Genomic DNA, 12,918 nt, shown 5'->3' with positions numbered 1-12,918 from the left:
GAGGCAGATAAGCAGACTCTGGGCCAGGAGCTAGCCCTGACAACACCCCATGCCGTTGAGGCCCTCCTTTGAGGTGCTCCAGAGAGATGGATGTCAAATATCACCCAGTGCCACGCTCTTCTCCTGGACCAGCCCTGCGTCCGATTCCATAAGACACTGACCATCAACCCTGCCAGCCTGCTTCCAGATGATCCAGAAGAACCCATTCATGATGACATAGAGGTAACAGACGCAGTACTGACAGATGTCCTGCCGTCATCACCAGACAAGGTACTGTTCATAGATGGGAGCAATTACGTTCGGGATGGGATCTGATATACAGGGGCAGCAGTAGTCACCCTGGACCACACCATTTGGGCACAGTTCCTGAACTTTTGGCCCTAATCCAGGCCCTTCTATGGGGACACAGTGCCGTCCCCCAGGAAAGAGGATTACCAACTTCAGCCAGAAAGAACATTAAAAATAAGAAAAAGATTTTAGCTTATTTGAATCCATCTGACTCCTGAAAGCAGTTGCAATAGTGCACTACAAAGGACATCAGAAAGGGGAGACAATTGAAGCCAGAGGAAATAGAGCCACAGACCAAACTGCTAAGGAAGATGCCCAAAAACCAGTGGGGCCTTTACAAGTCTTAGTAACCCTGCCGGACCCCGACCTACACCAAACAAGAGAAGGAATTGGCTGAACAGAAGCAAGCCATCAAAAGACCAGATGGTTGGTGGCCCCTTCCAGATGACAGATTGCTGGTCCCAGAGGCTCTAGGTCGGACATTAGTTGTCCAGTTACACCAGGTTACCCACTTAGGTGTCACCAAGACTTCTGAACTTCTGTGAGGCAGATACTACAAAGCTTCGGTAAGGTAAAAGTGTCACTAGAAGTACTGTCTGTGCACAGGTAAATGCTAAGCAAGGTAAATGCTAAGAGGGTCCCCCTGGGAATTTGGGCCCCAGAGAAATTACCCAGGAGAGCATTAGGAGGTAGATTTCGCAGAGATTAAGCCACCAGCATTAAGGTACAAGTACATGCTAATTTTTATAGACACCTTCTCAGGTTAGGTTGAAGTATACCCCACTAGGACAGAAACTGCCTTTATAGTAGTCAAGAAATTACTCCAGGAGATTATACCTAGATTCGAGCTGCCAGTAGTCATAGGACCAGATAACAGCCCAGCCTTTGTAGCAAGGTATCTCAAAGTATAGCTCAAGCCTTAGGACAGGCCTGAGCAGAACTCTAAAACGTTTAATTAAATTTATCCTGGAAACCAGTGAAAATTGGACCAACCCCCTGCCCTTCGCCCTATTATGGGCCAGGTGTATCTCCTACTGGGATGGTTCCCCCCTTTTTTTGAGATCATGTATGGTAGACCTCCCTCCTTCCTTCCTAGGGTCAGGGAGAAACTGAAAGCTAGAATTCATAACCATTCCCTTGCTCAAGTCCTTATAGGCTCTGCAGTTAATCCAGAGAGCCACCCGTAAGCTTGTTCCAGATATACTGCCAGTGCCCACCGTGGACCCTGTACACCCCTTCCAGCCCGGAGACTCAGTGTGGGTAAAGAAGTTCACTGTCCAAGGACTCTTTCTACGCCTCATCCTGCGCCTCCACCATCCTGCTACCGGAGGAGCCATCTCGAGGAGAAGCAGCCCTGCTGGCTGCCCCTGAAGGGACTTGGTGGGCTTGTACCGATGGAATAACTCCTTGTGCTTTTTCCCTGTTTCTCTTAGACAAGGAATTGCCTAATCACCTTCATCAGGGAGAGAATAAGTGCTGTGCAGGTACTAATGCTCAGGCAGCACTACCAGTCCCTCCGCCAGGGAGACAACCCCGGAGAAGGGTATATAAGGACTGAAGTTCCATGATTAGAACTTACCCAAAAGAAAAAGAGGGGAATGTGAAGGCTGAAATAAATAATATAGAAAAATCCCCTTGCTAGCCCAGAACTCCCTTGGGAATATGACCTTTAGAACTGCCCCAGGAAACACAGGATATGAGCCACACATCACCAGACCACCAGACTCAGCCCCTAGAGGTAGTAAACTGGATGTATTATCAACACAGCACCAGACCACCAGACTCAGCCCCTAGAGGTAGTAAACTGGATGTATTATCAACACAGCACCAGACCACCAGACTCAGCCCCTAGAGGTAGTAAACTTGATGTATTATCAACATCCTGCGGTGGTTCCACCCTGTTCCTTGTGATAATGTCTATCCTCCCCTCAAGGAATTCCTGTCCCTCTTTCTGGAAGACCCCCTCTTCTTGTCCTTTGTTCTAACTTTGCGGTTTTTGCCTTTATAAGCCTGTAAGAAGTTCTGCTCGGGACTTGACTTGGCTGCTCCTGCGTGAGTAACAGGTCAGGTCCCAGCGCGCTGGAATAAATCCCTTTGCTGTTTGCATCAAGTGCCGTCTCTTGTGTTTGACTGGGTCGTCGCTGATCCTGGGTTAGGGCAGGGGTCTCCTTCGGGGGGTCCAACACATCGACCTGTGGACCAAAAGGTGCCAGGTTCAATGCAGGTCAGGGCATGTACCTCAGTTGCAACTTTCTCTCCAGCCGACAACCAATCTATGTGTTCTTCTCGCATAGATATTTCTCTGGGTCTACTCCTCTCTCTAAAAATCAATGGAAAAATATCTTCAGGTGAGGATTAAAACAATAAATAAATAAATATTTAAAAATCATAAACACCCTGTTTCATGTTCTTACAACTATAAACCCACTTTTACCTCTCCCATAAATAAAGAGTTTCAATTTCACGCTGGTTTTATTTCTTGAAAATGATGATGTGGGGAAAAACAAAAACTATTTGCCCAGTTCTGCGGCCACAAATTCTAGTGAGAAGAGGATGTTGATTTTACTTGTGATTTGGGGTGAGACGCCTTGTGGGAAATCAGTCATTGCTGTGTGGCAAAGAGCTATGTGAAAGATGAAACGGAGGAGCTGGAGACTGGGATGCCAGGACACAGGCTTTATTGGAGAGAAGAGAACCACTGCAGGCTGCTTTCCAGAGGAGAATGAGTGAGGGCCGGGGTTCAGGCACCTTTTAAGGGGAGATAAAAGAGGGGATGGGGCTTAGGGCACTCAGCACATGCTGATTGATGGTTTCATGTAAAGCATATGATTAGGGACTTAAGGACATAGGAATCAGGGGGCTTAGGGTATTTGGCAGGTGCTGATTGGTGGTTCAGTGCTCAGGAATGTCTGGCTGCAGGTGGAGTTTATGTCATTCTCCATCCATCAGTTGGAGGAAGGGAGGATCTATCACTATGACTTGCCCTTCTGGGTCCTCCCCATTTCCTGGACTGTGCACCAAGCTGGTAGAACTGGATGATGAGCACCACGTGCAGGTAGAAAACTGGAGGGAAAAAACAAAACAAAACAAAACTGAATACAGTTCAACATTCTTATGGATCAGAACAAAAGCCCAGTGAACTCTCTTTGGCCCATCTCTGAAATTTAGGTTCTATTTGACTAGGGGACAATATGTCAGGTCCAGTCCTGCAGGGGGGAAGCAGCCCTAATTTTGGCAGAATCTGAGAGACCTCACTACCTCCTTCGCAGAGGAAACAGAATCCACCAGGGAAGGACTTCCATACCTTCCATCAACAGTCACTCAGAATTCTCCAATTCTCTACTCCATCTCCAACTGTTCCTGGTGCGTGGGAAAAGTGTCCCCTCCTCAGGTTTCTACTACCTCCAGGATTCCATCCCACCTTCTCTTACAACCTGATCTTCAACCTTCCCTTCATTTCCCTTCTTTCTTCCTTTCTTCCTTTCTTTCTTTCTTCCTTCCTTCCTTCCTTCCTTCCTTCCTTTCTTTCTTTCTTTCTTTCTTTCTTTCTTTCTTTCTTTCTATCTTTCTTTCTTTCTTTCTTTCTTTCTTTCTTTCTTTCTTTCTTTCTTTTTTTCTATCTTTTTTTTTAAGACATTTTATTGATTTTTCACAGAGAGGAAGAGAGAGGGATAGAGAGTTAGAATCATTGATATGAGAGAATTATCTATCAGCTCCCTCTTGCACACCCCATCCTGGGAATGTGCCCACAACTAAGGTATATGCCTTTCACCGGAATCGATTTGTGGGACCTTTCAGTCTGCAGGCTGAAGCTCTTATCCACTAAGCCAAACCAGTTTCAGCTCCTTCACTTCTTTCTACCAATATTTAAACATGCCTAAGACTCTTCCATCTTAAAAATATTTTCAAAGCCAGAAAACAAACATAACTGCCTAATCTTTTAACCCCATAAACTGCTGCCTAGTTATTTTTTCCTTTAGTCACACTTCTGGAAGAGCTGACTTTGCTTGTCTCCACTTCATTCCCTTCCTTTCCTCTGTCCAAGTCTATCTTTCTATCCTGCTCCGACTAGGAGACAGTGCTTGCAATGTCCTCAGCAGTCCAAGAGACACTTCTCAGACCAGGCTCTCCCCTCCTTGGTAGTGTTTGAATGATAATCGCTCCCTCTCACTGGAAACACTCTTTTATTATGGCTACACACATTCTTAGCCTCCCTTCTACCTTTCTGGCCTCCCTGGGTGTTCCTACCTGGTAGATGTCATGATGATCTAGCTCATATTTTCAATTTTCATCTCATGGCACACATAATCCCAATCACTAAAATTCTGTGGCACACCAAAAATACATATTTTTTTTTTGCAATCTGACACACAAAAAAATAGGTAACATTTTGTTTTTGTTTTTTTGTTTTTTTAAAATATATTTTATTGATTTTTTTACAGAGAGGAAGCGAGGGAGATAGAGAGTTAGAAACATCAATAAGAGAGAGTCATGGATCAGCTGCCTCTTGCACACCCCCTACTGGGGATATGCCATATGCCCGCAACTGAGGTACATGCCCTTGACCGGAATCGAACCCAGGACCCTTCAGTCCCCAAGCCGACGCTCTATCCATTGAGCCAAACCGGTCTCGGCAAAAATAGGTAACATTTTGATTCATTCACACCAGACGGCTATTGCTGTGTTGGCTCTTGTCATATTTTTACTTGACTAAGAGAAGAGAGGTCAATGACCCTGACTAAATACTCAGGTATTGCATGTTTCAAAAATTCTGTGGCACACTGGGTGAAAATCACAGATGCAGCTAGTTGCTCATGCCATCTGTCATCCATGAGCTTCTTCTCTCACTGCCCACATCATTCATCCAGTCTCTCAGCTGTGCCTTCAGTATGGATTTGGAATCCTATCTTTTCTCAGAAGGCCCTCCTCTACCAGCACCCTGGTCTCAGCCACTCCCATCTCTCACCTGAGACAATACAGTAGCTCTCCCTGCCTCTTCTCTAGCTGCCACAACAGCCAGTGATTCTGTGCAGGTACAACACAATGGCATGTCCTCTTCTCAAACCTCAGGTCACATCTCACCTCCCCATATGCCCTCCCTGAGCCCCTCCTAATTTGTTCCATCCTGTGAAACCTATGTATTCCTTCCAAGAACACTCATTCTGCTCTGTCCTAACTCCTCTGTCCCACAGTCTTCCTGAGCTCAGAGAGGGCAGGAACTGTGTCCATCAGTTGAATCCATCCCAAGTGCATGGCACCTTGTAAATATTACCTAAAAAAATCTGTGGATGTACAGTCCTCCCCCCATTTCTAGACATAGGATATTTGCGTATCAGGGAACAAAGTGCAAAGGAAGGCAAATGAGGTAAAATTCAGACAGTTGATTGTTGAAAGTTCCCAAATGGACCCCAAATATTCTAAAGATCCACAGTTTGATGAACTATTTTATTACCTTGTCAAATGTCCTATTGAGGCAAACTTTGTTTGTCCCCACTTCCTTCCCTTCCTTTCCTCTGACCAGGGCCATCTCCATCTCCTGCCCTGACTAGGAGACAGTACTTGCAAACTCCTTAGCAGTCCAAGAGACACTTCTCTGACCTCATGCACTGGTAGTGTGTGAATGATAATCGCTCCCAGAAAAAGCTGCTGATTTCACCTGTGGCTTATGTGTGTGGCAAATGAGCCCTGAGTTTAGGGACCCGTGTATACCCAAATACTAGATGGCCTTGCCCTGGGCCCCAGAGAAAAGTGAAGGTTTTTAGGGGGTGACTCATCAAATCTGGGGTTGCTGTTTACAGCCAGAGGCAGTAACCTAAGAGCAGGGAGGAGTCCCATTCTTTCCTCCAAAAAGAAAGTGAAAGAGGCAAAGTTAACTGCTTTGAGCGGGGGTAGGACTAGCAGTCTTGCCCTGAACAGGGCTGAGAATGGCTGCACCCGATTCCTTCCCTCTGCTGGTCGAGGGGTCCTGGGGTCCCCATCCCCCAAAGGGCTTGACCACCAAGTTGCAGTTGTACTTCCAGAGCCAGAAGAGATCTGGAGGAGGGGAGTGTGAGGTCCGACAGGAACCTGGCAGCCCAGCCCGCTTCCTGGTTCTCTTCCATCCTCTTGACGGTGAGGGGCTCCTGGCGGGGGAGAGGGGAGACCATGGGGCTCTCCCTGAGGGGACAGGAGGACTGGGGCCCATAGTGGGAGCGGCTCCAGCAGCTGCAGTTGGGAGTGGGTGGATTGCAGAAGGGACCAGAAATGCACAGGGTCACTGTGGTTCCTCTGCCCTGAGCTTCTAGGAACCCAGCTGGGCCACCTCTGCCCAGAGGTGCAGGTGGGGCAGGACCTCGCCTGGTGGAAGGAAAGGCTCTGAGAGCCCAGGCTCTCTCCTCCTTGGACAAGGCTACACAGTGCGTTAATGGGTGAATGATACACAGTGTGCTGATGGCAGAGTTACATCTCTTGTGCTTTTGGTCTTCTGCCTCTTAAGGCAGCAGATGTAGAACTCCCAGGGTTGATCGGAACACGATTTTAAGGGAAGAGAAAGTTTCCCGGGATAGAAAGTCCAAATCAGGGAGATGCATTTGGTTGGAAATAGGTCCGCTGATTTCTGTTGGGGGAGACCATGGAAATCAGACCTTTGAAGAGATTCCTGCAGTTATTCTGAGTGAGGACAAGGGAGTCCTTAGACAATGAGAGCCAGTGTGGGGATGCGGGGGCATGTTTGTGTGCTGTTCAGGATTTGGTGACTGATCCTGTGGGAGTGGCAGTGCTCCATTTGAGAGGGAGGGAGAGGAGAGCCCCTCTTATTTCTGTTAATTTTTAGGGTTGGGGGAGGAAAGGGGATAAGCAATGGGAGGAGTCATGAGAGTACCCCAGGGGTCAGGGAGCTTCCCAGTGGTTCTGGGGTCACCTGGGGAGGGGCAGAGACCTGCTGAAAATCACATTGTCTGGGTGAAGTGGAGAGGCTATTGGAGGGAGATGGCAGTTGCTCGGGATCACCTCTGTCTTTATTGGAAGTTTGCTGGTACCTGTCCCTTGGTTTCAGGCTGGTCGTCAGACGGGGATTAAGGAGGTTGAGAGTTGTGAGCTTTTGAGGTACACAGTTTTCCAAGAATTAATTTCACCAAGGAATGCCCAGAAGGGCAGCTGTATGATGTCAGTCATTTCCTCAAGGATGTTACCACTCTGATTTCAACTGTTAGCATCACCATGGTTCTGGCCCTTGGCAATGCTTCTTTCTTCTTTAGCATCTCATTAACCCTCAGCAGGTAAAACAGACACAGCCCGGTTCTGTCCCAGAGACTCAGGAGCCCTGAGTGTGGGTGGGTGGGAGAGGATCAGCTCTCTGAACCAGCACCCTCGGTGACTCTGATGCACTAAAGTTTGAGAATGCTGGCTGTTGAGGACCCTAGATGAACAAGATGGGAGCCCATTATAGGAAACACAGACAGCATAAAAATACAACCAGTGCAAAATATAGTTCTGTGATGTTAACATCATTCTGTTCTAGCCCTCAAAGTAGAACCAATTTCAGTCTCCTGCCAGGCATCTTCCTTCACCTGTTCTAACCCAGGAACCCCTACCTCCACCCCCAGGCTGCCCCAATGGCCCCTTTGTGTGACCCCCAGCACAGACATCCCATAATCCCTGCAGCTAATGACCTTTTATGGTAGAAGTTCTTGGGGAGTGGAAAGTCCCAGTCAGTTTCGGTTTCCTATCAGAGGACAGCCTTGTCAGCAGCAAGTTGTCAGGAAATTGCTTAAAAAAAAAGAAAAAAAAAGAAAGAAAGAAAAGAAAAGAAAAGAAAAGAAAAGAAAAGAAAAGAAAAGAAAAAGAATGACCTGCCCTGGCAGTCCTAGGGCAGGAGATCTTGTCTTTACAGGTAGACCCATCCCCTCCACACCACGAAGTGGCTATGGGACTTTAGTCACATGGTTCACATAATCAGGAGGAGCCCAGCAGCATTTCTCTGTGGAGATTACCGTAGAGCACAGTGGAACTATTGAGAAGCAGCATCTTAATTTTATATAGTGAATTGAGTTTCTGAAAAGTTGTGTGAAAATTGACTTTGAAGATTTTTGGATGTGTACATTTATTTATCATCCTTTCTGGTCTAATTTGGCTCCTGATTATTGTCAGTCTCTTTGGGATAAGGAAACCCATTAATAAAAGCAAATGTGGATGGTTTGAGATGATGCAGAAAGAACATAGGTCCGGGTGGCTGCACATCAGAGATTCAGCCTTATTCCTCCCAAAGTCACCTTCTCCTTGTTGGGGAGCACTTACTGATCTTGCTGCCATCTCCCCTATAGAAGTAGTGATGCCGTGCATATTGCACACACAACAGGATGGCACATTTATTTATTTTAAAAATAACTTAATTGAATTCAGAGAATAAGGGTTAGGGAGATAGACATATTAACGAGGAGCTAGAATAAAAACCTAGGCAGGTGCTCTAAACTCTTGGTTCATAGGTCGATGCTCAACCACTGAGCCACACTAGCTGAGTCAGGCTAGCACTTTTATTTTACTTTATTTTATTTTTATTTTTGTTAATCCTTACTCAAGGATATGTTTTCACTGATTGGGAGGGATTAGGGAGAAATGTGAGAGGAGAGACAGAGACAGAGAGAGAGAGAGGAAGAAACATAAACGTGATAGAGACACATTGATTGGTTGTCTCCTGCACTCAACCCTTACTATGGGGATGAAACCTGCAACCTATGTCCTTGACTGGGAATCGAACCCATGACCCTTTGGTGCAAGGGTTGACACTCTAACCATTGACCAGTACTGGCTAAGACCAGGCTGACACATTTAAATGCCCAAATATGGATATGACTCTACCAAAGTGTGGGGAATAATAAAAGGAGGATTTTAATCACAGAGATCCATGACTCTGGACAACCTGGCTTACACAATTTATCTTTTTCTCTAGCACCAGGTTCTTTTCCAGCCCTTACTCAAGCTTAGGGCAGCCCCTTAAGAGTCTCTATGAAGGTGTCTTTCCTCCCATAAAGAGTGAGATTGGAGTTCAGCATTTTTTCTTATATTGTTTATGGGAGACTGTTTTATCTAGTTGGCATCCTACCCTTCCATGGATGGTTGAGGTGGGAAAGCTATTTAAGCCCCTCTTTTTTTCTTTTTTAATATATAAATGCAACATTTATTTTATTTGAGGTTCCACTCCCAGTCTTCAACAGCTCAGCTCATGTCATCTGGCTCTGCCCCCGACTGAGCCCCCACACCAGCCCCTTGTTGCCAATCACTCATTTCATCTGCACAGACAACTGGTCAATCCAATAACCTGAAGCACTGCCAAAGACTAGACTAGGTCCAGGCTGGGACATCTGGTCGACTTCCGCCTCCCTTGAGGAGACCAAGTACTGGAGGCCTCCTGTTTTCCGGGAGTGCTGGTTGACTGGGATTTTCATGGAAAAGAAAAAGGAGGGAGCTGGCCCTCAGCCCCATTGGGAAAGGGGACGAGTCCGCCGCCATCCACCCCAGCTTCCCCCGTCCCAGTCCTTGGCCTGAAGGTTCGCTGAGAGGAGGCCAGTAAGCCCCTCTTTTTGAAAGATTCCTACCTGTATCCTCAGCCTCATCAGGCCAACCATATCAGAATGCAACATGGTAGCCAAACATTCATGGCAGGGCTGCAACTCTGAACAATACGGAACTCTCAATGATTCTCCTTCACCCTGACACTTTTGTACCATGTCAATCACATCTCCTCTTCTAACCTTACACTCTATTCCCCACAGTGTGAGAGACACTAATTTTGCCTTTCTACCTCTGCCTGCCTCTTCTTATAACTTATATTTGCATACCTCTTGTGTGTGTTACAAAATTTATTCACAAGCCACTGGTATGAGTGAGAAAACTGATTTAAGAGAAGTTCAGATAGTTTCTTAATGTTACTCATCTAGAGCTGGAGTTCTAATCCAGGTTTTTGAATGCTTATGTTCACTGTTCAGTTTTGTTTTGTTTTTTCACTACAGCCCAACTGCCTGATTTGCTATTTGTTAAAAATCCCTCCATCCATTTTTTTCCTTTTCCTTTTCTTATCAGATATGAGGCTTTTATCTTCACAAGTTAAAGGATGTATTGAAAAACTTTTAAACTATGCTCCTGGCCATTCTGGTCCCAGTTACCGGAGTCACCTTCCTAAAACATGGCTTTTATCATGCCATGTCCCAGCACCAAATCTTCACTGCTCACCATGACGAATGCTTTAATTATTACCTTTACTGTACAATAAATCTTGCTCCTTTTCTGAGTGCCCACTGAGCACTAGGTACTGTACTAAATTTTTTTTTTATTTATTTATTATTTTTTATTTTTTATTTTTTTATTTTTTTATTTTCTTTTTATTGCCCTCCTCCCTCCCTCCCACACATCCCCTCCCTCCCCATAGTTTTATGTCCATTGGTTGTACTTATATGCATTTATACAAGTCCTTCGGTTGATCTATTATCTCCCCCAGATCTCCCTACACTTCCCACTGTAATTTGACAGTCTGCCTGTTGCTTTACTTTCTCTATATCTGTCTCTTGGTTCACCAGTTTATAATGATCTTTATCGTCCACCAATGTGTGAGGTCATGTGGTGTTTCTCTTTCATTGATTGGCTTATTTCACTCAGCATGATGTTCTCCAATTCCATCCAGGTTACTGCAAATGATGAGAATTCCTTCTTTTTTATGGCAGCATAGTATTCCATTGTGTAGATGTACCATAGTTTTTGGATCCAATCATCTGCTGACGGGCACCTAGGCTGTTTCCAAATTCTGGCTATTGTAGATTGTGCTGCTATGAACATAGGGGTCCATATATCCTTTCTGATTGGTGTTTCTAGTTTCTTGGGATATATTCCTAGAAGTGGGATTACTGGGTCAAATGGGAGTTCCATTTTCAGTTTTTTGAGGAAACTCCACACTGTTCTCCACAGTGGTTGCACCGGTCTGCATTCCCACCAGCAGTGCACGAGGGTTCCTTTTTCTCCGCAGCCTCGGCAACACTTGTCGTTTGTTGATTTGTTGATGTTGGCCATTCTGACAGGTGTGAGATGGTACCGCATTGTTGTTTTCATTTGCACCTCTTGGACAATTAGTGACTTTGAGCATGTTTTCATGCGCCTTTGGCCTTCCTTCTGTCTTCTTTTGAAAATATTCTGTTTAGGTCCATTGCCCATTTTTTAATTGGATCATTCATCTTCCTTTTATTTAGTTGTATAAGCTGTCTGTAAATGTTGGAGATTAAACCTTTATCAGTGGTAATATTTGCAAATATGATCTCCCACACCGTGGGCTTTCTTGTTGTTTTGTTGATGGTTTCTTTTGCTGTAAAAAAGCTTTTTACTTTGATGTAGTCCCATTTGTTTATTCTCTCTTTAGCTTCCATTGCCCTAGGGGCAATATAAGTGAAGAAGTTATTTTGGCATACGTCTGAGATTTTGCTGCCTGTGGATGCTTCTAGTATTTTTATGGTTTCCCGTCTGATGTTTAAGTCCTGTATCCATTTTGAGTTTATCTTTGTGAATGGTGTAAGTTGGTGATCTAGTTTCATTCTTTTGCATGTGTCTGTCCAATTTTCCCAACACCATTTATTGAAGAGACTGTCTTGACTCCATTGTATATTCGTGCCTCCTTTGTCAAATATTAATTGAGCATAGTGATTTGGGTTGATATCTGGGTTCTCGATTCTATTCCATTGATCTATTTGTCTGTTCTTGTGCCAGTACCAGGCTGTTTTGAGAACAGTGGCTTTGTAATATAGTTTGAAGTCTGGTATTGAGATCCCTCCTACTTTACTCTTCTTTTTCAGGATTGCTGTGGCTATTCGGGGTCTTTTATTGTTCCAAATGAAGTTTTGGAGAGTTCTTTCTAGGTCAGTGAAATATGTCGTTGGTATTTTAATGGGGAGTGCCTTGAACCTATAGATTGCTTTAGGAAGTATGGACATTTTGATGATGTTGATTCTACCAATCCATGAACATGGTATGTTCTTCCATCTGTTTACATCTTCCTCTATCTCTTTTTTCAGTGTCGTGTAGTTTTCCGCAAATAGGTCCTTTACTTCCTTCCTTAAATTTATTCCTAGGTATCTTAATTTTTTTTGGTGCGATGGTAAATAGAATTGCTTTTTTAGCCTCTGTTTCTGTAGTTTCACTGTTGTTGTATAGAAATGCCATGGATTTCTTGGCATTAATTTTATATCCTGCTACGTTGCCAAATTCATTTATTAAGTCAATTAGTTTTTTTAATGGAGTCTTTTGGGTTTTTTTATGTACAATATCATGTCATTTGCAAATAAGGATAACTTTACTTCTTCTTTTCCAATTAGGATGCCTTTTATTTCCTCCTCTTGTCTAATTGCAATGGCTAGTACTTCCAGAACTATGTCAAACAGGAGTGGTGAGAGTGGGCATCCCTGTCTTGTTCCTGTTCTTAGAGGGAATGGTTTTAGTTTTTGCCCATTGAGTATAATGTTGGCTGTGGGTTTATCATATATAGCTTTTATTATGTTGAGGTATGATCCTTGTACTTTCACCTTTTTAAGAGTTTTTAACAGGAAAGGGTGTTGGATTTTATCAAATGCTTTTTCTGCATCAATTGATATGACTATATGATTTTTATCTTTCAAT

The 12,918-nt window shown here is 44.6% G+C and overlaps 1 protein-coding gene and 1 long non-coding RNA gene across 2 annotated transcripts in view; one reads left to right on the top strand and one right to left on the bottom strand.

Moving 5' to 3' along the window:
• LOC311616425 overlaps positions 1-12,918 on the bottom strand; it is a 104,479-nt gene that overhangs the window by 9,303 nt on the left and 82,258 nt on the right. The window lies entirely within an intron of this gene.
• The window catches only part of LOC311616307 (protein mono-ADP-ribosyltransferase PARP14-like), an 85,542-nt gene continuing 78,711 nt past the window's right edge, over positions 6,088-12,918 (top strand). Inside the window, exon 1 of the mRNA XM_084871498.1 lies at positions 6,088-6,399. Within this exon, the coding sequence (XP_084727624.1) occupies positions 6,213-6,399 (187 nt within the window). The 5' untranslated portion in view covers positions 6,088-6,212. The remainder of the gene's footprint in view (positions 6,400-12,918) is intronic.

The sequence above is a fragment of the Pipistrellus hanaki genome, assembly GCF_964339955.1.
Source record: "Pipistrellus hanaki genome assembly, chromosome: 2".
Classification (NCBI taxonomy): domain Eukaryota; kingdom Metazoa; phylum Chordata; class Mammalia; order Chiroptera; family Vespertilionidae; genus Pipistrellus; species Pipistrellus hanaki.
This window is presented reverse-complemented; position numbering and strand designations above follow the sequence as displayed.